We start from the raw sequence: 26,739 nt of genomic DNA, 5'->3' as shown, positions 1-26,739 counted from the left end.
TTTTCCTTTTGGACTTGAAATGTCATTGCAGGAGTCAATGAGAATTAGAAGATCATTGGGGTAATTTTAGTAGATATTGGTGAAGCCCACAATCAAGAGAGAAGATCATAATTAGAAAACTTATTTGAAGGAAAGTGAAGGCAGGGGTGTGTATGCACACACAGATTAACAGTAAAAATACATTTTTGTATGTGCATGTTGTCCAAATAATTCAGTATTAATTGAAAAAGCAGCAGTGCTCAGCAGGTGATTGGGAGGGGAAATCTTGGGGTGGTTCCATCACAACATTATTCTGTTCTAGCAAGCCATGGGGATGTTACACAGGAGCTGTGAAATCCAGACATTGCAAAATCAGCAACACAAAAAATCAGGATTTGTTAACCAGCAGAGTGTAAAGCTCTGTTGGAAGGTTTTATTTAACCACCAGTAATTGTTCTTCTCCCTGAATTTTTGGGGCACTTGAATGAAATACCAGGGTATTTCAGTGGACATGGAAGAAAATCCTGCTAATGTTTAATAAAATAAAATTGGATGACTTATTTGTTATCAGTCTGGTATTGATCTGATGCAAATATTGTTAACAAGACCCAATGAAGAAAAGCAGTAAGAAAATGAGTAAGAATGATTAATTGCAATCTTTGTAAAGGGGCAGAATATGGAGCCTAAAAGTTTTACTTATTTCTTTTTTTTGTGTGTTTCCAGTACTATTTGTAGGTTTGATTTATGGTTTGCTTTCTCACAACAATTTCTGCTTCATAGCTTAAAGCAAAGATCAACTGAAACATGGTAGTTTATGTCTTGCCTACACTGATTTAGTTAATGCTTTGCATTGTAAAGGAAGAAATTAAAATTGAATTAGTAAGTATTTTAAAGCACTGAGAAAAACAGCTGATGAGAATTACACCCCTTAGAAATAGTGCAACATTTATAAATAATAATACATTTAAATATATAATACTGTGTGTGAGTCTATATAAGAGCTTTGCCCACCATGCCATGAGCACAGGGGAATTTATTTGGAATCTTATTTAGGGCTGTGAATGTGAATTTGAGAAAGACACAGAAGTCCAGCTCTCACTGCAGTTTAATAAATTCTGAAGCAGCAGCTACAGATGATGTGTCAGGTCCTTGAAATTCCTGTGAGCTCCTCTTGACAGAGGGGGGAAGAGAAGGAAATCCTGCTGCTGTTGCTCATGGATGGAGTGTCAGGAATGTTTCTTGGGAGAGGACAGGGCTGGTCATGCTTTGCTCCAGGTTTTGCTCCAGGGTTGGTGAGATTTTTTGAGCTGCCAAACCCAGGTGTAGCTGTTGCTTTCCCTACTGGTGCTTCAGCAAAGTTCTCCCATCTGGAGCAGACCTGGAAATACCACAGAAAGTGTGGAGTGGAATAAGGGCTGTGATTCCCTTCATGTGCTGGTGCCAGCTGGACACAATTGTTCTTTAAAAAACCCAACAAACCAAATGGCAAGCCCCAGAAACTGCCAGCCTGTGTTTCTCTTAGCCCACAGGAGTGAGTGGGTGACTCAACACTAATTCTGGTTAAGGACAACCCAGCTGTTACCAATTCCTCTTTCTTCCCCTCTGCACTGGATTTTACAGGTTTTGCTTACTCCAGCTACTGAGCCCTTCCTCCTAGAGGTGTCAAAATGACAATATCAGACTGATAAATCACAATTTGATATCATGGGTGGAAATAATGGCTTTGTCCTGTAAATCAGCTCCTTTTATTAACTGAAAAATGTTTCAGTGGTCCACATGTCAGGGGGCTTTTAAAAGATGAGCAAGGATGGGATAAATGTTTCCCTTCTCTGCTGCCTTCCCTGGAGCTTGAAAGGAGAATGGAGGGTGATAGTTTACTCTTCACAGTGCCTGGAAAGTGACCAGAAAAGAGAATATTACTCCTCCTCCCAGGTATATGACAAAACTGCAGGGAAAGATTTAATCATTGCAATCTATTGTAGATAGGAAGGATAACATAGCAGGTGGGATGTAGTGAATGGAAGAAATTGTTGTATGATTTATTGTTGTTATTTTCACTTATAAATGCTATTATATGTGTCTGCTGCTGTGCACCAATTTACAGTCAGCTTGCATCCTGTTTTATTTTCTCTTGATCCTAAATTCTTTAGTAGTATTTCACATTATAATTGGTGGAAGTTAACTCTCCTTAGGGTAAGGAGGGATGTCATGATCTGCCCTGTTGGATCAAATACAGTTTTATGATCTGTGTTTCTTGCTGAGGTGTGTGGAAATATTCCATATTTCCCCAGACATTCAGTGCCCACACTTTCTGCAGGTTTAATGACGAGGACAGGTTCAGAATGGGTTGGATTAAACTCCCTGCAGAGCTCACAGTAAATAAAAACAAGCACCTTGCCATCTCCCACTGCCTCACCATGCAAATGTTCTCAGCCCCTCCACTCAAGCTCCTGCCTTGGGGATTGTGTGTTATGCCCTCAGGACTTTGTGGCCCTTTTAGTTTAATTAGCTCTCCTGTGTAGCCCAATCCACTGATGGCTTGGTGCTGCTGGTTAAAAAGCTTTGATCAAAGTTAATAATAATAAAAAAAGCTTGTTGTCACAGCACCCAGCTGTGCTGTGCAGTTAAAGTTCCTTCTGTGAAAGTTTCTCTTTAAAAGTCTGTTTTTAAGTAGTTTTAGCCATTTTAATTTACCTTGGGTTTAAGTTATTTCTCTTTTTGTCAGGCTGCAATTGAAAATAGTTCATCCCAAGGAACAATCTAATTTCCCTTTCCCTTAAACCTGTAGATACCTTTTTTTTTTATTTCCCCCTGAGACTTGATACTGATTTTTCCCTCACAGCCTGATGGTTTCGTGCCTCTGAAATACTTGGTGGCTCCCAAACTGATTTCCCTCTGTATTACACCAGGTGCCATGGCCAAAATACATTTACAATATAAGCATCAAGATGTTCCATGCCCCTTTAAAAATCCTGTTCTCAGTATTGCACTAAAAGGGATTTAAAACATATTCCTTTGTCTTTTTTATGGAAATTATAAAAATTGCTTATATCTCTGCATTCTTACTGTTTCTTATTGTTCTTATTGCTCCTGCTTCAGCACATAAAGTGATGCAGCTGAATATGGTTGCCCCAAAATGAGTCATTATTCAGTAATATAATAAAACTAATGGAGCCAGATCTACGCTTTGGTAAGACTGTTGAAAGTTTGGTAATTGATCCAAAAAATTAATCTTTTTTTCATATAATTCATAGCAGCTAATGATCACATTGCACAGTTAAGTGCAACAACATTGATTAACATGAAATTTAAAACTGTCTGTTTTTGTATTATCCACATACTACTAAATGTTACACAGGAAAGAACTTCTATTTCCTTGATGATTTGTAAAATCTTGTCAAGTGCAATTTAATTTCTGCATAAATCATCAAATTAACTGCCTTTATTGTATTTCAGTTAAATTGTAAGAGCCTTATTTTAGAATCATTTTTAGACCAAGCTGATGATTCCAGGCTTGATGATGCACACCAGTGAATCCAGTGTTGTTTTTTTTCCCTTGACAATTGAGAAAACAGGGCAATGTCAACAGTTCAGCAATGTGCACTTTGAACAAAGGTGGAATTATTATTTGTGGGACAGGGGATATGTTTATGCAAAGGGGCATAAATGACATAAAGTTCAAATTCTTAAGTAAATAAATCAAAATTAAATCCATTAATGAAGCAGTGACTTCATAAATGTTATCTCCTTCCATTAATAATAATTGCCCAAGCCTATTTTGACACCTGTAGGTAGAGAATTTAACTCCCCAGTTGTGAAACTGCAGCATCAGTGGTGCTGGAGCTGTGGCACCACAGCCCTGCTCTTCCTCATCTTCCTCCAGTGCCCTGCTGAAGAGTCACTGCAAACTCCATCAGCAACCTGCCAGGGGCAATCCTCATTTCAGCTTTTGTTTCTGCTTTAATCCACAGTCCCTGCATTTGTTCAGCACTCAGGGTAATGGTCCTTTTGGCATCTGGTGCAATTAAAGACCTGGCATATTATTAATTCTTATTATTAAGAATGTGAATATGTTAATTTTTTTATTCTTTTAAATTATTCTTCAATACTTGGAGGAATGCACACAGGAATGAGCAAGCCTGCCCAGGAAACCTCTGCCACACAATTACATTCTGAACTTTATTCTCCCACTGTCCCAGCTGCTCCAAGCCCCAATGTCCACCCTGGCTTTGGGCACTGCCAGGGATCCAGGGCCTGCCAACCCTCCCAGGGAACAATTCCTGCCCAAAATCCCATCCAGCCCTGCCCTTTGGCAGCTGGAATGCAGACAGGAAGAAATAAAAATATTTAGGTATATTTCATGATAGACTAAGAATAAGATAATTGGCATGCAGGAAACAAAGTGCATTTGGATTCCTGTCTTGAAAATATGTCTGTGCTTTAGAGGAGCTGACATTTGGTCCAGCACTGTTGGCTCTTGGAGAAGGATCCTTCCAATAAGATGAGGTATTGGTTCTTGGGGAAGAAAGGTTCCTGAGAGGGTAGTGATCCTGAACATTGGGATAAAAACCCTTATTTTAGGGAATGGGCTGCCTGTGGGTGCCAGACAGCAAACCCTGGATGCTGTAGGTGCTGCCACACCAGGGAGCAGCACACTTGTCCTGGTTTGGAGGACAGGTGACTGCCAATAAAGGCAGCAGCTTCTCTTTTAAATGGAGAATGGAAACCCCCTTCCTCTAAATTATTATTATCATTTTGAAATTAAGGGGCTCTCAGGCACAGATAGGGGAATAGGAATAACAGTTCTGCACTAGGACAATTCCAATAGCAATGCAGCATTACACAGAACAATCCCAGCCCTGCCAGAGCCAGAATCCAAGCTGACACCCTCAGTCAGTCAGGGTGGTGGCACAGTCCCATTCCATGGTGCTGCATCCTCCTGCAGGGGCAGATGTGGCTCAGCTGGAGCAGTGCTCCTGGAGAAGGTGCAGTTTCCTCTGAAGCTCCAGGGATGATGTGCAAGGGTCTGGTTTTTCTCTGGAATCCAGTGGAAAGAAGGTGCCTTGGTGTCCCAAATGTCAGTTTTTCTCTGGGTAGGAAAGGCTTGGCTCCTGCCCTGGCTGGAGCATCTCCCAGTGGGATGATGGAATTTGATCAGCCATGCCCTGGGACTCAGTGGCCATGAACAGGAGATATCTGCTGGAGGGAGGATGGGCTGTGGGGAGATAAAGATGATTGCCCAGCTGGTTTAAAGATGGCCCATGAGCAGAGAATGTGTGCCAGGAGATCAGGGGCACTGCCCCAGCTGGCTTCACAGATGGTGACAAAATTCACATTTCTGGCCACAACAACCCAACACAACCTTGGAGCAGAGCTTGCTGTCACCTGTGGCTGTTCCACCTTCCATATAACAGCTCTTCTGATGCTGAGTTGAGTATTTGGTGAGCTGCCTTCCCAAACTCCACATTTCCTCTGTGTTTTAGGCAGTTCCCCACTGCTGCGTGCACACCAGTTTATTTTTTTTTATTTGGAGTGTGGCTCTCCCTGTAAGGTCATTTGTTCCAGCCACCTGTGCAACACTCACTGCCATAATTACCTTAATGACTTCCCAACAGTATTACAGTGTCTCATCCCAGCAAACAGCCTATCTTGATTAAAAGCTGGATTGTTCAGGATTGCGCTATGCCCTGTGGTTGTTGTTTTGATTTATTGCTTTTCCAGGTTAAAGCACACATCTCTGTTTTTGACTGGAGGTTTTCTCAGCTGGGCTGCACCCTGTGAGTCTGGTGGGTCTTGGCTGGATTTGAGAGTTGGTTTCCATGTTTGGCTTTGCTTTCTGTAGCCATTGTGAAACAGATTTTACACCTAAGCAAATGTCAAAATCAGCACACTGTGTAAAATAGGAGTAAAAAGCTGTCTTTATTTTAATGCTATTATGCACCTATCATTAAGAAGAAGGAAATGTCTTTGCTTCATCTAAAAGTCATGAATATAATAGTCCCATAATTATTTTTTTTTAACTTATTCCCTTCTTCTCTTATCTACTGTCCTGCTTATTTCACTGGATATTTTTGTTATTTGTGTCCATCTCAAGTAGAAGGTACTGTCCTAAAGTCACCTTTCTTTGTGTCCTTAAGCTTTTTCTTCTTAAAGTGGCACATAGATCAAGCCAAGAGTCCGAGACTGAGGTGATAAAATTGCACTAGAAAAATTTGCTTTACTCAGTAGAAACCCTGAATGATGGCACTAAACTGATACACAAATTCCACATAAATCACTTGGAATGTTGCCAGACTTCCTGGAAGGCAGGGGGGGTTTTGTCAGTCATTGTTTTGAAGGCTGAGTAGTTCCTTTTCATCTTTAGGATGAAAGGCTCTTCTCAAGGACCCTTTTCCTCAGCATCCATGACTCTGCATATGTGCACAAATTTCATGCAGAATATTAAGAATTTGTGAAACTTGGAAGGGGAAAATGGCTTAAAAATAATCCAGACACAATAGACAAATGGCATTGGTAGTAATTTTTGATTTTGTCATGCATTTTGCTGTATTCTGCTGGGTTTTGAAGCTTAACCTGGCCTCACTGGTTTATATACAGATGACCTCATGAAGGAGCTCTCAGTTACACACCCTGTGTCCAGGCAGATCAAACACAAAGTTGCTCTAAAAGTGAATTTTCCCATATGGGATCTGATAGAGGGGAGATGTTTTCAATACTGGAGCTGTCAGCAGCATCTTCTTAGTTTGTTGGGATTTTTATTTATTTACTGTATAAATTAAAGTAATAAAGGATCTAATGCCAAAGCAAAAGTATTGTAAACCCTGAGTTTATGCTTTTTTTAATTGGGTGGAGAGAGAACCCAACATATATGGAACACAGAGAGCATGTATTTCCTCATGCATACAAATGTACATACAAATCTGTTTTTTAAATATCTGATTAATTTTATTCTGTTAGGACACACTAAACATGACACCTCCTAACCTTCCAGAGAGAGTCAAATTCATGAGATTCAGAGCCTAGCACTTTTATTTAGAGTAACAGGTGCCAAACCCACTCTGGGCATCCTGAGTATGACCCTCCCCTCTTAGAAACTAAACATTTAACTTCTGTTTTAAAAGCAGAAGTAGATTTAAATAAAGATATGTTCACAGAGGGATCCATCTTCCTGCAGTTTTCATCTCCAATTCACAAGTCCCTGTTCCTGTGAGTTAATAAATGTGGTTGTGATCACCTGGGACCAATCACACTGAAATAATTGGGCCCTCTTTTAAATTCTTCCCAAATTTAAACCCAGTAATTCACTTTTCCAGAGGAAATATCCCTGTAGTCAAGCTCTAAACCTTTTCTTCCATTGTAGCTTATGAAAATGTCAGTAATAACTCATTTATCTCTCATTACTAATTCTGTCACTGTGTAAAAAAGCACAACATCACTCTTCCTGCAAACAGAAATTTGGATGCTCTGTGCGAAGTTCAGAACATGTTGTTCTAGAAATCTGAATATCTAAATATAAATTGAAATGAATGACCATCTTTAATTGTCTTTTTTTTATAGAATATGGGATAAAATTTAGACCTTATTGTGCACATACCAACTGTGTCCAAGTTCAGGGTAATTAAAATTAAGCTACAAAAAAAAAAAAAAAAAAACACATTACCACACATTTGTTTGTGCCAGTATTTCTGAATGTACTAAGAATATAATAAATACTAAAAACTGGCATTTATTCCATGTTAGCTTTTCATAGCCTCTCTTAACCAAGTAACTACCTCAATCATTTGAAAGACACAATGAAAATAAATTAATTTTCAGTGTTGATGTGCATGGCAGAAGAATAGTTTACTGTGCCTATGTCAAATGGCTCCCAGTTCACTGCCAAGGCATTCCTCTGTTCAGTTTGAGAGCAGAAGGGGGTTTTTTATATTTAATAAGGATATATAACTTGCTCAGCACAAAGTGAGTAGGCAGCTCTTTGGTAGCTAAAATTCAGCTTGTAAGAGTGACCAGAGTAATTTCCATGATTTAATGGGTTAATCCATCAGCAGGTTGAAAATAAATTGGATGTAACCAGTTTAGGCAAGACCAAAAATCTTAATTTTTGTCTCTGTAATGAGCCTGTTTCAGTTGGAGAAATAAACTCAGCTTGTAGGAGAACCCCTTGGAGCAGGCTTTGTCTCAGGTAAGGCTGGGTTTTCCAGGTGTGCTCACCTGCAGTGTTGTCCCTGCTTACACAGCCCCCAGATTTCCCTCTGCTGATCCTGCAACTGTCTCCAATTCCATACAGGAAAAGCAGGGTTTATTTGGGATTAGCCATACTGTGAGCTGTTGTCTCAGTCAGGAGAAAAACAGCTCTTTAATCTATAGCCAGGTGCTGGATTCTCACAAGGATACTCATTACCTGGGTTCCTGGGAGAGGAGTATCTGATTGCCAGCAATTTCCTTAAGACCTTTCCTGGTTAACCTGTCTCTAATCCCCAGGGGTTCTTTCAGGGGGTGATTTTGCCATTCTGGCACTCTCCAGTGAGTTATTTGAATTTTGTCCCACCATCTCAATGTAGTGTGGGTGCACCTCATCTGCTGAAAGCTTCAAAGTAATTGAAATAAAAAAAATAAGACATTCTAAATATAAAATAAAGCTGTTGTATGCTCCCTGCTTGATTGTTTACTTCATTACACCTCAACAAATATTAACTTCTCTGGTTAGGCATGACATTTGTCTGCTTTGGGAGCAGTATCATTAACTAAATGATTCACTAGTAGCTCCTTGCTCCTGCAGGAAGCATCAAAACATTTTGGGTGCAGTCTTTGTTGAAATTCTCCAGGTCTTGCTAGAACTCAAAGGTGAAATTTTCTTTTTTTTATTTTAGGTAGGTTTAGTTTTTTTCTTGTTTTATTTCAAGAGGTGAGGATAAAAAAGGAAAAAACAGAGACTTCCATGGAGCTGCCCTGTGGCCTGGGACAGGGAAGGAAAGTGTGATAAGGTTTGGGACATCTCTGCCAAGTGAGGCAGAGTCTTGCTGCATCATTGATCAGTGTGTGAGTGAGGGGAATGAGGATGGAACAGAAACCAAAAGGTGTTTTTATATTGGAAACAGCACACAGGGTGTTACCTGACAGAGCCCCTAACATCTCTGTGGGTGCAGTAAGCAACCTTGGGGAAATCTCGTGGAAATTACGATTTTTCCAAAGCAGTTGCGTGTTGTGAATTTCCCTTGCTAGGTAAGACACTTTGTGCTTGGTTATCAGGGATTCCTGTTTTCCATATGTGGGAGACTCACAATGTTTTTTGCTTGGGATTTGCAGGAACACCCCCTTGGTGTGGGAAGGAGGAGATATGCAGGATGTGCAAAATGAAAAGGATATTTGGTAGTAAGGAATTTTCTTGGCCTGTCTGTAAAAGTCCCACAAAATCCATGATACCAGGGTTGTGTGCAGATCACACAGACTGGTTTGGGTTGGAAGGGACTTTGAGAATAGTCCAGCCCTACCCCAGCCATGGCAGGGACACCTTCCCCTGTCCCAGGCTGGTTTTGGGATCCAGGAGCAGCCACAGCTGCTCTGGGCACCCTGTGCCAGGACCTGCCCACCCTCACAGCACCCATGCCTGCTTTTCTTGGTCTGAATTTCTTCACAGCACATAACAAGCAGTTCATGTTTTTTATTTTTCAGCCCTCCTGCTAAACAAAGCCTTTCCATCAATCAGGATCACCTCCTCTCCGTTTGCTGCTTGCCATCAGCTTCCATCTGTGTCCAGAGGTGAATCCTCATCTTATTCCAGCCCTGCTCCTCGGTTCAATTAGCACTGAGAGCACTGGGTTAATTACCTGCCCTTCCCAAAGTCTGTCCCTGTTTGCAGCCTGCCTGAAGACAGAGTTCCCTGATTCCCAACAAATCTGAGTCACAGTTCCCAGCCATGTGCAATGTGTGTGCTGAATAAACCTCCCTGCAGAGCACACTGCTGCTGTTTGTGTGGCTGCTGCTGCAGAACCAGCCTTTGTGCAGCAGGTTCCAAACATGCTGGTGCTTCCAAACTGCACCTGACCTGGTTCCAGTTCTGCTGAGCAAAATGGTCAGTTCTGATGTCTTCACCTTCCTTGATTGTTAAAGGAAAAGAAAATTTGGGGAGTGATGTGAAATGCAGGTGGATTTTTAGGTTAAGTGTATTTTCAGTCATTTCACTATGCTGTCATTCATTTTTCGTGTGATGTGCCCCATTTTTATTTCACCTTGCTGTTTTTTCTGTCCCTCCCATGTTTAAAACTATTTCATTAACTGTTGAAATTTAGGAAGGTGTTCTGCCAGGTTTCTGTAACTTCTGAGGACTTTAACAAATCACTAACCAGCAGAAAATGCCACCAGATCACAGAAGAAAATTAAATACACCTCCTCTCTGCATGCCCAGGAGGGATAAGCTCCTATTGTGCACTTAGCTTAACTTTTCATCAAAGTGGAGAACAGAGAATTATTTTCTTTATGGAACTTGTAGTTTAAACTTCCCAGAAATGATTGAGTCTTATAGCTTTTAGGGAAATGTAAAAAGTGCTTCTGCCCACCAAGGACTTGATAAGAATTTTTGGCAGTTGTGACATGAATGCATCTGTCTTTTCCTTGTGATCAGAAATAGAGGCAGGCTGTGAATGATGGAAATGTGATCTTCTATTTGCCACTTCCCTCTGCCTAAATTGATTTTTTTTTTTTTTTTGAGAAAGAGAAATGAAAGGTATTGCTCAGCTAGCCATAAGACTGAGCAGCTGACCTCAGTTATTGCAGGCTGATGACACTGACCACATCACACCAAGGGAAAATCAGATCTCTGCCTGAGATTTTGGGTCCTGAGATTTCAGGAGCCTTCCCCATAAAGCAGAGCAGGAATTGGAAGATTCCCAGCAGAGGAGTTTTGAGTGAGTGCTTTCAGGCTATCCTTGAGATATGTGAATCATGAGATTGATGTCAGTCATTTTCAGAAAGCACCAGGAAGGTCAAAACTGTGATTGGCCTTTGGTTTGTGTGTCTGTGTGAGGGAATTATGTCTCTTTCTAGGCTACTGAGCTGCTTCCTGGTGCTTTATTCTTTACCCAGGGCAACACTTAGTTCAGGAGCTGCCAAATAAAAAAATCTATTTTCTTTCTAGGTGTATCAACATCAAAAAGCTGCTCCAATGTCTGAGAACTTCCCAGATAGCTTCATGGCACAGTTGAATTTTGATAATCTGAGGAAATAACAGGCAGAAAATCACATTACAGTGCAAACAGGCATCATTCTCACTGCAGAGAAGGAGGGTCTTGTCCACCTCACAGAAAGATGGAATTGTAGATTCAGAGATCACTGAGACTGGGGAAGCCTCAAAGATCATTGAGTTAGATGGTAGAGCCAGCACTGCCACATCCCTAAACACCACATCCACACATTTACTGAACATTTCCAAGGGTGATTCCAGCACTTGAAAACCCTTTGTGTGAAGAAATTATTCCCAATACCCAAACTAATCCTCTCCTGGTGCAACTTAATGCCATTTGCTCTTATCCTGTCTCTTGAGGGGGCAGAAGAGATCAACCCCCATGCTGGACCTGTGAGTTTTGGAGAGCCAAGGAGAGGAGATGGTTTATTTAGGATAAATTAAGGATGGGAGACATGCTGCCAATCCCATTGTAGGCACTTTTATGTGCACTGTGTATGTGCAGGGAAAGGCCAACTGTGCCACTGAGGTGTCACAGAGAGAGCTGCACCAAACATCCAGATATTCAGGAGATACTTATATTTCATGGCTAAAAAACATTAAATAGTTTTCTAAAGCCCCAGCCCCGTTAAAGATGTGCTGAGGAGAATTTTTACTGCGTAAACAGTAGAAAATTGCCTTAAAATAAATCACTGATGAGTTCCCCCTGTGCAGGAGAGTTTCCAGCCAGCCCCTGTTGAGCGGGAGGGAAAGGAATGGGCACAGGAGATGAGCCTTAGTGGGGCAATGGGATAAAATCCACAGTTCCTGTCTTCTGTTGGGAGACAGGGTGTTAAATTTCTGGTAGATTAGGGATTTTGCAGCTTTGAGGTGGGAATTGTCTGCTCCACTCTGTGCTGCTCCATCCCCCTGCAGCAATGAGTAGTAGCAGTAAAGGACAGAACAAGTTGCATTTTCACCTAATGTTTTTTTTTCTTTGTATTTTGAAAAATGGAATATCAGGCAGGAAGAAGTGGCACTGCATTTTAGTGAGATTGAGCTATTTCCCACTTCATTCTCCTCGCTGTGGATTGCTCAAATTGCTGCAGGAGAGATGTGACATTACATTTATTAACAGCAACCAGTGGCTCAGTCAGCTGTGACCCTTATCCCAGCAGCAGAGAATTAGCCCTGCTGTGCATCCATGTCCTTTGTCTGGGGTAGGAAGCTAGAAGGGAAAACAGCCCCCAAATCTTTCCTGGTGTCCCAGAGCTGAGCTGCTCCCAGTGCCCAGGCCGCTGCTGTCCCCATTCAGGACAACACTGACATTTTTAATTCATGTCTGCTTCTCAGAACAAATCATCCCCTTGTTTCTCATGGGCCTGAGGAGCTTTAAAATCCCTGTCTGGCAGACAGGAGGTGGCTTTGTTTTCCTTAGATATCTTTGGATAACTAGATCAACACAGTTCTTGTTATCAGCTGGAATAGTTGTTATTAGTGAAAACAGTGTTAGAGGAAATAACAGGTATTTTTGTAGTGAGGGTTCCTGAGGGTAAATGGTGAAGGCACAGAGCATTTTCCTTTTTTAAACCACCAAAACAAGAGGCTCTGATATGTGAGCATGTGGGCTAGCAGCAGTCAGGGACCAGCAAGCTGCATGGACTGGGAGCCCATCACAGCATTTGGGAATGGCCTCCCAAAACTGCCCTGGCCACACATCTCCCTTCAGATTTTCCAAGGCTGGGAAAAGTTGTTGCATCATACAGAATTTCATATTCCAGGGTAGGTTTGGTGTGTTAGCAGTTTAAAAAATGGATGTTTTAGTCATGGTACTGCTTTTCCCCTGCTGCTTCAGGGGAAAGAAAGCAGTAATGGACTTTAAGCTCTTTCATATAATTTAACAAAAAAGAAAAAAGCTATTATGTGGAGGTTTTGCAAGAGAGGGAATGGTCAAGAAGGATTCTAGGTGGTTTTCAGGTAATGATACTACTCAAGCTGCCTTTGCAGGAAATGCAATTTGGAGTGACTGTGTTCATGCCCAGCATGCAATTAGCCTTTCCCTTTGTTTTGTGCATTTCACCAGCAAGCTCTATCCCAGAATAATACTCTGAATTCTCAATTGGTGTAATTCATTATGGTTCCATTAACTTCCAGAGAGGCTTCTCTGGTTTATTCTGGCCCCATCCCTGGCCAAAGTGTTCAGTTCTGAATATGTAATAAAAGTGTTACTCATCTGAGCAGCCACTATTCACATCAGCACTTTGTGTCCAGTCCTGGAGGTTTTAATGTGTTTTTTGTTGGTCAACAAAGAGGGTGTTGTGTGCATGGGCAAAGATTAGATGTATCTTTCTCTGCTTTTGAGCTCTGCTCTGACGTTTTTCACTCTTCTGCACAGTGTTCTCCTCCACGAGGAGTCAGACCAGACTGGCCTTCCTGGGAGGCAGGGTGCCAAAATAACACCCAGTACCAGCAACCATGGGACTGAGGGCAGCACTGTGGAGCCTTCACACAAGGAAGGAAAATATTTTTTTAAATGTCTGATTTGGAACTCTGATTTTTCTTTTTTTTTTTCCCTCTTCTTTTTTTTTTTTTTTTGGTTAAGTTAGTTGTACCAATATAATGACAAATAGCCCATTGCATAAAAGAAATGTGCAAAGGTCTTTTAGGCAAGTATTATGATGGTTAGAAAAAATATTAGTTAAAAGCAAAAATTCTAGCTTTAAATAATCAACATTGGTTTTTTTCTAAGGATCAGGCTCTCTAATGTACCACTACTCAGCTCAGGATAGCTGAAGGACTTCTAAGGTGGAACCTTTAATTTGAGAAAATGTGGTACCAAGATTCTCTGTTTTATGGTTCTTTTTTTTTTTCTGGAAAAACTAAAAAAAAAAAAATCTAATTATGCAATATTTTCTGCTTATAGAACCTTGTTATGGCTTTCTGTCATCCCAAACATCACCTGCTTAACCTAGTGACTTTATTCTGCTTTCACTGTTACTGAGCTTAATTCCTCAGGTCTTTGTAGCCTGCAACACCTTTTTTTTTCTCTTGGTTCTCTAGAAAAAGTCATAAAATCATTCATAATTTCCAACATCTTCAGCAAATTTCTCTGGAAATAACCCACTGGCATTCTTTCTTTGACAACATCGTGTTTTTACAGTATTTCATCACTGGAGTTTAGCATGTGGTTTATATCAGAGTGATCATCCCTTGATATTTCTCCTGAAGCAAGGTGCCAGAGGAAAAACTCTTTTCAGTCTAAACCAGTCTGTTTTGTTGTGGTGGGAAAAGGAGTGTGTGTTTACACACCCTTTGTATTTAAATCCCATTTTCTCTAAGCTTTATTTAGTTAGAGGGAGACTGTATTACTTTTTGTAATCAAACCTTACCATTACAGTAACTGTTGTTTTGGAGAAATGTCAGGAAGTGTTTAAAATTTCCACAGGGCCTTAATAATTTAAATGAATTTTTGATGGTAGAGGGGCATGAGAATTGCCCGGTGTAATGAAATTACAAAAATACATTAAATATAGAAAAGCATTTTATTCTTACATACTGATATTTTGAGCTTGCATGAAATATTAAGCAACCATAAATTATCTCTATATATAGATATACTTTTTTTTTTTAGAATCACTGCACGTTGATGGAGGGGTAGAGGAATTGCATCAAGCTTTGCCAATCCAGGCTGTGTTTCAGGAATCAGGAATCAGGATACTCTGCCTGTCAGCAAAACTTAGTGGGGAGACTCTTTATCAGAAGAAAATACCATGTTTCCTGGGCTTGGATATTTGGGGTTTGTTTTCCAAGTGGGTTTGGGTGGTCATTCCCATTTCAATAAACATTTTTCCTGGTGTCTGCTGGCCCTGGTGGCTCCAGGGGGAGGATCTGTGGAACATGAGCACAGCTCAGGGCGTGATCCTGTTTTTTCTCACTGAGGGCTGCAGCTTTTGCCATATGGAAAGACTATCCCAGAGTTAGTGGGTCCCAGGGGAGCAGGGCCAGTCCTGCAACGAGTCACACACGCTGAGCTCACCCTGCAGCCTGGCTCTGCATCCCTGCTGCCTGCCTGACCTGGGGCCAGCAGCTTTGCCATGGTCTTCTGCCATTCATCCCCACCACCGCCCTCCAAAAAATCCAGAATCCCTGAGGATGTTCAGCTTGTCCATGGGGTTTTTGTGGTGTGGGTTTCATCTCCTGGAGCTGAGTTCCTCTCAGGCTGTGCCCTGTCAGTGCTGGACTTTGGTCACAGCCCAGGAGAGCCCTGCCCAAGGATCAGGTGAAAAAAGCCAGCCCAGGTCAGAGTGTAAGCACAGGTCTGGGGTCCTGCCACAAGTGTTACAATCCATTCACAAGGAATAACAAAATGACTAAAAGTCATGCTGTGTGAGTGTTTAAGAGCATCTAAACAGAAGCTGTTACAGATTAAACCAACTTCTTGACCCTTATTGAGACCTGCTGATTGATAATTTTTTGTTTGTCGTGTATGAACATTTTGCACGTAACCGCGCTTCACGTTCATTGTTCAGTAAGTGTTGTAATAAATATTAATGTGTTGCTGCTCTCAAAGTACTTACTGAGGTCTTTAAAACTCTTTAAATACACCCTCGAAGCCTCTCAGGGCAACCAGAATTACCTGTAGCATTTTCCAAAGCAGAATTATCCTGTGATGTTGATTGAGATTGTGCCAGTGCATCTGCCATAAAAAACATTAATGTCATGTCTGACTGAGGCACCTTCCATGTTCATCATTTCTGAATCCATTACAAAGACCTTAATGGCAGCTGTTTATAAAGACATGCCATAATGACATCTTAAATGCTGTCTTTAAATTCACAGCATGAAAAGCCTTTTAGGAATACGGTATGACGAAAAAAGAAAAAAAAAAGGCAGAGAGCTGACAGCAATTTGTAGATGATACTTGTGGTATGTCTTTTTATTTAGTGGAGGTTTTATATTGATTTGAAGAAAAATAAATGGGTCCAGAAAGGTAAGAGTGTAAATAGAGCTTTGTTCCTAGTGAATGGCATGTGAAACTTCAGTTCATCTTGCTCATTTTACAGCAAATACAGGGAAATGCATAACAGAGTTTGGAACTGTATCAGCTGGTTACACAAAATTTTAAAATACAAAGTAGAAATAAAAGAAATAAAAGCTTATTAAATTCAGGGGAAAAAATAATGTCTATACATATAAAAAACACAATGTAAATATTCCAAAAATCTCTTCTGCAGGAAAGGTTATTTGGAAAGGGCACGAGCTTCTCATGGAACAGTCTTTGAGAAGGAAGGAGTTTGAAATAATTCTGTCACTTTCTGGGCAGGGATCTGCTTTTACCAGTCACAACAGCCTCCTCAGTTTGTCTCAAAGTTTGCTAAAGGTAGGGAAAGAGAAGGAGAATTGGTATAAGAGAAGGCAGTGCAAAATCTCACAGGCTTCACCCCAAATTTTTGAAGATCATCACTGAAGTGTGGAGGGTGCTGGGGCAAAGCTTGGTTTTCCTGAGGTTGTTTTCCATTTTTTCACTTCATTTTTCAAGGCATTGAGTACTTTGGGCAGTGGTTTAATCTTTAAAATACTTTAAAAAAAAAGTTTTTAGAAGTCAAAAACACATTTAATGTCTTAAATATGTATCCTTAATTAGTTCATAACATCACCTTTGGCCCTGTCAGAATAACTTTTTGGGGCATTAATTAGGCTTTTCACCCTCAGCTGTTCCCCATCAGCATTGACTGAAGGATTGTGGACACACTTTATAATTTTTCACATTGAAGAATCACCCTGGCCATCAGAGTTGCTCATGGGCCATTATATCACAGATTTTCTCATGTCTGAGCCTTGCTCAACAACCCTGGTCTTCTCCTCGTGCCTGCCCACCCCAGGAATCACCATTCCCCTTTCACTCCTCTCAACTTTTGTCCTTTGACAATGACATTTTGAGTGATTAGCCTCTGTGCTGCCATTAATTCTGTGTGCTCACATGCAAGGACAGATTTAAAGTGGCTGGTTTGTGTTCCAGGGTTAAAGCTCTGTGTTGTTGTGGAGGGGGGCAGAGGTCTTGTGTCACTGACTGATTTTAGAGTGGGTTATTTTAAAGCTCTAAATCTGTCTTTTTCTCTAAAAGATATAGTGCCACATATTTATGTTGCTATTTTATCTCTGAAATAGAACCAGGTATTTATGTTACTGTATAAATAAGGAGCAAAATACCTTTTGTTCTTAATCTAGGATTTGTTTAAATGTTTTTGTGCTTTTTTTGCTAAACAGGCAAGAAAAGTTTAAATAGGTTTTTATTTTAGATTTTTTCAGCTGAAATGTTTTCTCAACCTAAAGTAAAAAGAGCTACAATGCAAAAAATTGGAATATGTAATACAAATTAAAAAATCCTAGGCTTATAAGTACAGCATGATCAAGTTATTGGTAGAGGTTGCTAATATATCCACCACCAAATGCCATTGTTATGAAAACATACATTTTCCAGAGTTATGGCCTCCCCTGAGTTGTATTGATTTCCTCAAAGGTTGTTTAACAGGGAGAGAAATCATTCTTGTGGCAGAGGAGTCTGAGCTCCAGGGCACCGGGGGGTTTTTAAGGCTGCCTTTGGGGGAAATCTCCCTGTGCTTGTGATTCCTGTGGGGTTTTTGGGGAATAAGCTGTGTCAGGATGGTGATCCTCCAAACCAGCTTGGATGGGCACATGCAGGAGCCCAGGTGCTGCAAACACTGTCCAAGCACCAGGGCAACCCAGAGAAGTAAGAAATTGAATTTAACAAGGGGTGGAATCACAGAATCATTTATTTAGGGTGGAAAATCCCTCCCAGCCCATGGAGTCCCAGCTGCTCCCAATCCCCAGCCCAGAGCTCTCAGTGCCACCTCCAGGAATTCCCTGGACACCTCCAGGGATGGGCACTGCAACCCTCCCTGGGCACTGCCAATCCTGAGCTCCCTTTCCATGGGGAAATTCCTGCTGAAATTCCACCCTGAGCTCCCTTTCCATGGGGAAATTCCTGCTGAAATTCCACCCTGAGCTCCCTTTCCATGGGGAAATTCCTGCTGAAATTCCACCCTGAGCTCCCTTTCCATGGGGAAATTCCTGCTGAAATTCCACCCTGAGCTCCCTTTCCATGGGGAAATTCCTGCTGAAATTCCACCCTGAGCTCCCTTTCCATGGGGAAATTCCTGCTGAAATTCCACCCTGAGCTCCCTTTCCATGGGGAAATTCCTGCTGAAATTCCACCCTGAGCTCTCCTGGCCCAGCCTGAGCTGTTCCCTCTCCTCCTGTCCCTGTTCCCTGTTGGGAGCAGATCCCAAATCCCCCAAATCACTGTCCTGCTCCTGCTGCCACACCATGACTGGGACAGCCCAGAGTCAAAAATAAAAAGTAAAAATAAAGCTAAATAAAGTCAAACAGCTTTATTGGCTATGGATCTTGCAGCCTGTGCTGTGTATTTCTCCATCCAAGCCATACTTGGGTGAAGATTCTGTCACAGCAGCTCTCATAAGGGATTTGAAACTTATTGTTGGTGTTGATTCATAAGCCCTTTTTCAATAGTGGTCATGAACCAATATGCTACTTACCTTCACATTCCAAATAGCAGCACAGGTGACTGTTAGCTGCAGAGGTTGTGGAGTTCCCAAAACTGTCCCCAAAATTGTCCAAGGCCAGGTTGGACATTGGGGCTTGGGACAGTGGGAGGTGTCCCTGCCATGGCAGGGTGGGACTGGATGAGCTTCAAGATCCCTTCCAACCCAAACCATTCCACAATTCTGTGGTTTTCTGACTGTATAAAGGTTAGCAAAGCAATCACTTACTGGTTTGAAGTCAGTAAATAACATTGATTATTCCCATTGTTCTTTAAGACTGACTTTCAGATCTGTGGCTGCACATCCCCACTGCCAGGGATTGGGGATAATAAGGATTTCTGCCATGATCCCTGGAAGCCCCACCCCTGCTGGTGCCAGGATCTGCTGGGTGGGCTGAGCACCATCAGCTCAGACACCAGAAATTCCCAGTGGAGCAGAAACTATGGAATTCCAGGCATGAGGTTTGTGCTTTACGAGCCTGGTGAGGAATCACTCCGGGCTGCACTACCTCACGTTGAATTGAGACATCACAGCCCAGAAATCTTTTCCAAAGCTCTCTGTGGCCTCGTGATTTCAGCCCTTGTGTCTGTCTGCCTTTGCTGTTTTGTTTGCTCGACCTGCCTGGTGCTTCATGCCTCCTGGGAGTTGTGTCCAGAAGCCTCCTGCCTCCACCCTGGGTGGTACAGATGATCCAAACGGGACATCCCGGGAGCCCAGAGGATGACTGCAGCAAACAGGCACACCCGGGACACTGAGCTCATCCAAACCTTTTCAAACCACGACCTTTCTGGGGGCTGATGCCTGGGTTTGGAAGTGCTTGCGTGCTGGATGACAGCACATCCAGCCTTGGTGCACAGAAAACTCCTTAACACAAGAGGTTTGAGAAGATTCCAGAGCCAGAGAGGGAGAAAAGGTCCGTGCAGTAAATCAGGATTGTTGAAAAGCTGTTGCTGAGCAGCCCAAAAGTTGTCCCCAAACAGCCCCAGAGCATCTCAGTCACCAGCTTTGGTGCTGCTTCTGTCAGGCACCCATGGAAAACAAACAGGGAAAAAACAACCTTAATGGTTAGGAGATTTTGGGGTGTCCAAATTGAAGTCTGCCTCAGCAGAGCTCCTGCCTGACCCACATCAGGAACATCTGAGCACTTCCCAAACCTTTCTCTTTGTGCTCAGAGGGAGATGCTGGCTTTCAGCCACACTGCAAATTTGTATTATTTTCAAGCAAAATGATGACCTTTAGCAGTGCTTCTAAGCAGGCAATTTTTAAGAATTATAATACTACTGAAGTGTTTTTGGGAAAACACATTGGTGTGGGTTATTGAAAATGATTATCTCTTATCTGATTATGTGCTTCATCGAAATTTCCCTTCTCAAGGTATTTTTTAAAAGAGGGATTTCTATTACAGATCATGGTTTCTATGATGAAAATTAATGAGCTCACTCAGAGTCTCTTGGATGTCTGTAAAATGCATTCTTTTTTTACCCTCTTGTATTTTGATAGATGGAAAGAGACTTTTTCATGCTTCCTGACCAAACTTATTATTGCTTGTCAAATTTTTTTTGCCATGTAGGTTCAAGGCAATGTGAGATGGCAACAGATGAGCACCTGAGTTATCCCCAGTAAATAACATTAAGAAGGAAACCTTATGGCAAACAGATTTTACCATAACATGATTTGTTTTCCTGCGGGTTTGAAATGAGGGGTTTTTATGTAGGATTTTTTTGTTTGGTTTGTTTTGTATGGAGCTCTTTGTTTGGTTCATTTTTTTGTTTTTTTGTTTCTTTGGTTTTTTTTTTTTTAGTTAAAGTGTTGTATTTAAAAGGCTTTTAGAAAAGGGTGACGTCAGGAAAAGAATAGACTTTGCAAATAGAAAACTCAGTGGTAATACAGCCTAGAAGGGTGAAATGTAAACTTCCTTACTGAGCTGAATACAATTTATAAATTTTGTATAGCTGGATCTAAACTTTTTGCTGGAGTTGTTTTAAAATGTGTCTTCATAAACACTTCCCATGGAGATACTCTTTGTAAAAATAAACGTTAATAACCAGCTGACAGAGAATTTATAGAACCTCAGTCTCAACTGCCTCTTGGCCCCAGAGGATTATGGTACAGTAAACCCAAATTTATACAAAGAATTTAATATACAGTAGGGCAGGACAAAGGGAATAGGGACTGGCTCTCACTGTTTTCCTAAAATTAATACAGTGACATATACCTGTTGCTTTCACTGAAGCAGATGCATGGACTGTAAACAGCAGTGTTTAATATTCCTGAGTGATCTGAATAAATCAATTTGTGGTGGAAAATGCCAGGATCTGTGCATAACTTCAGCTTAGGTAGGAATGGTGTTTCCTCAGCTGCCTGTCAGGAATGACTTAATCCTGCCTTGCAGATCCTGCCTGTGCCTCCCTGGGATGTGTTAATTTCCATACCCATTCATTCAGAGGGCTCTGCTGAGGCTGTCAAAGGGATGCTAATTATCCTCAGCCAGGGTGATCCCTGGGGAATGTGCTGGGATTGAGGAACCAGGGGGCTGCTGGAGTTACACTGCAGCCAGGGATTAAAGCGACAATTTCTGCTCCCTCCCTGATTTTTCCTTTCTCTGGCAGCTTCCCTCCTGGTGATGGTTTTGTGGCCACTTGGCCACCTCTCAGCCCATCCTGTCCAATGCTGGTGCTGGTTTTGCATTAAATCATCAGCTTAATTAAAGAGCAGAACTTGGAAGTTCAGTAGATTAATTCCATGGAGCAGCACATGCTGCCTGGAGTTAGGCAGAATTCAACCAGGGAGTTCTGCTCTGCTAACAGGGGGGATCTGGCAGGAATTTGGGGCAGCTACAATAGTGTTAAAGATCTGAAAATCTGAATAAATTTTGCTACATCTTTATTACTCTGGTGAAAAAGCTGAATTTTCATTCAGAAGACAAATTGAAATTGTCAGAATTCTGTGCTGCTATTGATGGAATCTCTGATGATTTTAAATAAAAGCTTTTTTTTCAGGGTAAATGCCTGTGTCCTTCAAAAATATTTCCTGTTCTATATTAATCTGGAAAACCTTGTCTTTTTTTTCTTTTTTTTTTTTTTCCTTTGTTTTTGTTTACTAACTGCAAGTTCTGTATCATGATTAAACTAAATGCATTTTCATTTAGTGGTACAGGCTGAAAATTTGAATATTCCTTGAATCCACTTATCATTTGTTATATCTTGACTATATAAGAGCAAGCTGAAGAGAAGTAATGTCTGTAACTGAGTTTCCTGTAGGCAAAATCTAGTGAATTGCAGCTTTTTTTCTTGCTTCTGGTCCATCATTCATAATTTGGACACTGAGGCTGTGTATTCTGTCTCTGTGAAGTTAGGTCATTGTAGGCAAACAAATCCCTCAATTTTGGAAAATTTCTGCTTGCTTATTGCTTGCTTTGGTCCCTGTTTATATTTTATATGGCAAACCTTAGCATTTGGTGCTGATTTTAGCCCTTTATTGCTGTACTGAGAGGATCTGGATCCTGTTTTCTCAGTGACACTGCCATGAATAATTAGACAAGTCAATTCTGCAGGTTTTCATTGGAGGTGATGGTATGCACAGATGAAGATGCACAGAGTTGTTTTTTTCACACTGAAAGGTGGATATGACAGACTGGATTTCTCTTTTGAATAACTGACTTCTGTTTATCAAAATAAAGTAATGCAAAAGTGTATTGTAGAATCTAACAGGACTGCCTGCTTATATCTAGGCTGCAGAAATTAATTTCTGTCATTTCAGAGATCCTGATGTTGCATTTCCAAATGTCTTGAGGATGAGTCTTGATATTTTTCTGTGTTAAAGGCATCTTCTCCTTCTAGGTCCCCAACATTGTGGGGCTGCACTGATTTAATTTCATCCTGGCTCTTCCAAACCAGTGACAGCTATTTTTAGTTTTCAGTTATTTGCTAGAATACCCTATTGGAAAACTCCCTCAACCCACCAAATAATATCACTCTTCAAAATTACAAAAAAGAAACCCCAAAACAACAAAAAAACCTCCAACCAGCAGGAGTTTTTACTTAAAGCTGTGATTCTTCTTGGCACAAATATTCTTCTAGTACTTGAACCATGATCCCTTTCTTGCTCTCTTATCAATCTTATTTCTTGCAGTTACTCACCTGCAGGAAGTGTGTTATCTATTGGGGAATATTTTCATTTCCTAATCAGTGTTTGGTGTAGGAGATTTGATTACCAGCAGTATTTTTGTCTGTGTTTAAATTGCTAATATTCTTCTCAAAGGTATAACAACAATTCATATTGAATTACATAATATAAAAGCAAGAAATTTAATTTCACGAGGAGTCAAGGAACTTTCCTTCCTTAAAATGTTGCTTAAATTTAGACAGAAAATATTTTCAGAATGAAAAGCTAGACTTGTGCCTAAGACTGTCTCTCATTTTCCAAAGATTTTTACATTGAGCAATGAATAATATTTTGCTGAAGCTTTCTTTGGCTTTTAGTCAAGTGCTATAAATGAATTCATTAATGGGAATTATTTTTGGGTAGCAGTAGTGGGTGTGTGTTTAAAGTCCAGTGGTGATGCATGGTACTGTGAGAGTCAAGTGTATTCCATCTTTTCTTCAGAAGTTCTGAGAGTTTTAGCTTAAAAGAAAGGAACAAACACAACAAAAACCCCCAAAGCTTGTGGTGATCAACCCTCACCCATGAGCAAGTTTGCTGCTGTTTGTGAGATTGAATTCTGGGCTGCCTGAATAAGAACCCTTTCTTTTGGTGCAATTAAAATAAATTATTTTAGAAACAGAAGAAAAAAATTATTTTTAAAATTCATTTGAGGTACTGAAGAATTCTGTGCAAACAGCAAAAAAAAAATGCTGAGCACAAGGGCTGTGATCACCAGTGCACATTGCACAGGTGAAAATACAAAGACATTTCTTTATTATGTTTGGAAAATGTAGGTTTTGTACATGAGGTTCACCTCTGGATCTACTTTTTGGCTAAAATACAGGGTGTAGGAGGAGAACTGCAGAAAGGAAGGATAGGAGTTATGATAGTAGAATTATTCAAGTTTTTTGGGTTCTTGACAGTAAACTATTCTGTGTGTATTCCTTATGAAGAAGCCAACTTTTGAATATGTTGGAATATATAAAATAATGCTTGTGCAAATGCCCCAGGCAGGTAAAGAGTAACTATCACAAACATTTTTCCAGCATTTAACACTGGAAAACTATGCATATCTAGTTAAAGTTTATTATGGAGACTTTGGCTGTCGTTTAACCCTTCTCAGCATTTACTGTAGGAATGCATCTTGTCTGTGCTGGACTTTGGAACCTGTTAATTGGCTTGTGCCTTGGAAATATGTCAGCTAATACCTGTTGTCATCCTGCAAATATCTGCAAGTCTGTGAAGCAGTGTAGTGCATGCTGGTGAATATTTAATATTATTAAATGTTAAGCATGTGCTTCACTGTGAGCAGAGGCTCAAGGGAGCCTCTGATTAATTTGTCAGTGTTCTGGGCCAGAAACATATGTTTTTTAGAGAAATAGTAAAAATGCCACTGTGTTTTACCTCCCTGCTTCATTTGAGTAACAGTTGTGGAAGGAATAGGGAAACAGGACTCATTATTTACTTTTACACCAAAAAACATTTATGTTGAATCTCAAATTATGGCATCTTTCATCCATGTGAGGATCAAACCACCCTGAAATGCACAGAAATGTAATAAACAGGAAAGTTACCCTCATAGCTTCAGCCTCAGTCACCATATTATTATTTAATATATTTCAGCTGAAGTTTTTGTTGTTCTGGATATCATTGTCTTGAAAATTACAGGTAATTAAAGATTTCATTTTGGAAGCAGGCATACCAAATGAAAATACACTGCAGGATGTTGGTAGCTGGAATAAAAAATGTCTGTATGACTTCTGAATGCTTTAATAGAATTTTGTTGTTCAGTTTTTATTTTTATGGAGGGTTTCAGCCTAGGGAAGGATCTGTTTGTCTTGACATCCGAATTTTGATACATAATTGTCCAAGTGGAGAGGGGTTTGTTGTTGAAGTGTAGGTAAAGCATATTTTATGAATTTACATGGTAATTTAAATAGGTAGATGAACCTAGAAAGAGCCTGCTTCACTCAGCTTCAGCAGAGGAGACAGAGAAAATCCAGACAGATTGTCCAGTTTGGGGTTGCTGGCCTTTCTCTCCTCTGGCTAAAAAGATTTACTGAGGGAAGATTGGCTTTGTAGGTTAAATTCAGTTTTTTTTAACTTGTCTTTTTGTCACAAACTCCTCCCTCCTATTCTGAGGCCATCCTGGGACCATAGGGATTTTTGTGAGAAAGCTACAGAAAATAAATAATGTAAGGGTTGTCTTGAAACAGTTCAAATTTCAGATTTCTTTTGACCTTGTTTGGTTTTCCTCTCGGCAGCTCTGGAACGAAGGGATTCCTCCCTCCTGGCCAGCCCAGACATCGTGGACCCAGCTCCAAGGAGAAAACGAAGGCAAAGGGCAGCAAAACCTGCAGGGACAGGAGCTAAGGTGGCTGCTTATGAGGCAGAGCAGCCAGCCCAGGAGAAGTAAGCAGGTTTTCAATGTATTGAAATGTTTTTGTGTTCACAGATCTCTCTGGATTTGTAGGACTCCAAAACCAGCTGGGCATGGACAACCTCTGGTTGAGGAGTTCCAACCTCATGTCCTGGTTTGGAGGGCAGAAGCCTGTCTTTGAAATGGAGAATGTAAACCCCCTCCCTCCAAATTATTATTATAATTTTGAAATTGAGAGGCTCTCAGGCAAAGATATGAGAATTAGGAATAACAGTTCTGCACTAGGACAATTCCAATAGCAATGCAGCATTACACAGAACAATCCCAGCCCTGCCAGAGCCAGAATCCAAGCTGACACCCTCAGTCAGTCAGGGTGGTGGCACAGTCCCATTCCATGGTGCTGCATCCTCCTGCAGGGGCAGATGTGGCTCAGCTGGAGCAGTGCTCCTGGAGAAGGGGCAGTTTCCTCTGAAGCTCCAGGGATGATGTGCAAGGCTCTGGTTTTCCTCTGGAATCCAGTGGAAAGAAGGTGCCTTGGTGTCCCAAATGTCAGTTTTTCTCTGGGTAGGAAAGGCTTGGCTCCTGCCCTGGCTGGAGCATCTCCCAGTGGGATGATGGAATTTGATCAGCCATGCCCTGGGACTCAGTGGCCATGAACAGGAGATATCTGCTGGAGGGAGGGTGGGCTGTGGGAAGATAAAGATGATTGCCCAGCTGGTTTAAAGATGGTGACAGAATACAAACTTTAGGTCACATCCTGTATTGCAACCTAAGACAGCTCTCCACCCTGAGATTCTGCCTTTGGGGTTCCAGTAGAAAGAAATTACCTCTCAATTCCATCTTTTATAGATTTTTCTGAAAATTAAGTCTTCCAGGCAGAAAAATACTTACGTCTTAAAACACAAATGGGGTCAGGATTTTTAACACTTAAAAGTATTTTTCTTATGTCCATTGCAACTTCTGGAAATATTTCCATGTGTTTTGGGAGTTGCTGTAGTTATGCATAGAGTTGCCTCAGAGCTGCCATGGGGTTGATAATGTTTTCTTCAAAAACCCTTTTTTCCCCCTAAATACATGGCAAATTACATTTGAAAATACATATTTTCCATTTTTATCTGTAATATTCCATGGATTGTAAACTCTTTGAACAACCATGGACACAAGCAGACTACAAAGACATTTCCCATGATTAGGAAAGATTTCTGCTTCCATCAGCAGGAGAATTATCTCTTACTGACGTAAAAGTTGCAGTTTGACGCCAGCTAGGAATGTTTGAATTTGCAATACTGTTTTATTAGTTAAAAAATTCTTTTTTTTTTTAGGATGGTGTAGAAATATGTCAGACCTGGCTTTTTTGTTCTTTTACATCCCAGTCCACTGCAATGGAAAATGCCCTTTCCTCATTGTGTTTGGTCAGTTTGATTTTGATAGCCTGCCTGTGTTTGCCTGAAGTTCAGGTTCATTTTATTTAATAATTGTTGAAGGAAAACCTATGG

The 26,739-nt window shown here is 40.9% G+C and overlaps 1 protein-coding gene across 1 annotated transcript in view; it reads left to right on the top strand.

The window, feature by feature from the left end:
- XRCC4 (X-ray repair cross complementing 4) overlaps positions 1-26,590 on the top strand; it is an 88,152-nt gene extending 61,562 nt beyond the window's left edge. Inside the window, exons 7-8 of the mRNA XM_079332285.1 lie at positions 25,128-25,275; positions 26,566-26,590. Coding sequence (XP_079188411.1) covers positions 25,128-25,275; positions 26,566-26,575 — 158 coding nt within the window. The 3' untranslated portion in view covers positions 26,576-26,590. The remainder of the gene's footprint in view (positions 1-25,127; positions 25,276-26,565) is intronic.
- The last annotated feature ends 149 nt before the right edge of the window (positions 26,591-26,739 follow it).

The sequence above is a fragment of the Erithacus rubecula genome (assembly GCF_903797595.1).
Source record: "Erithacus rubecula genome assembly, contig: scaffold_204_arrow_ctg1, whole genome shotgun sequence".
Lineage (NCBI taxonomy): Eukaryota > Metazoa > Chordata > Aves > Passeriformes > Muscicapidae > Erithacus > Erithacus rubecula.
The sequence above is the reverse complement of the archived record's forward strand: the minus strand, read 5'-3'. Positions and strand labels throughout refer to the sequence as shown.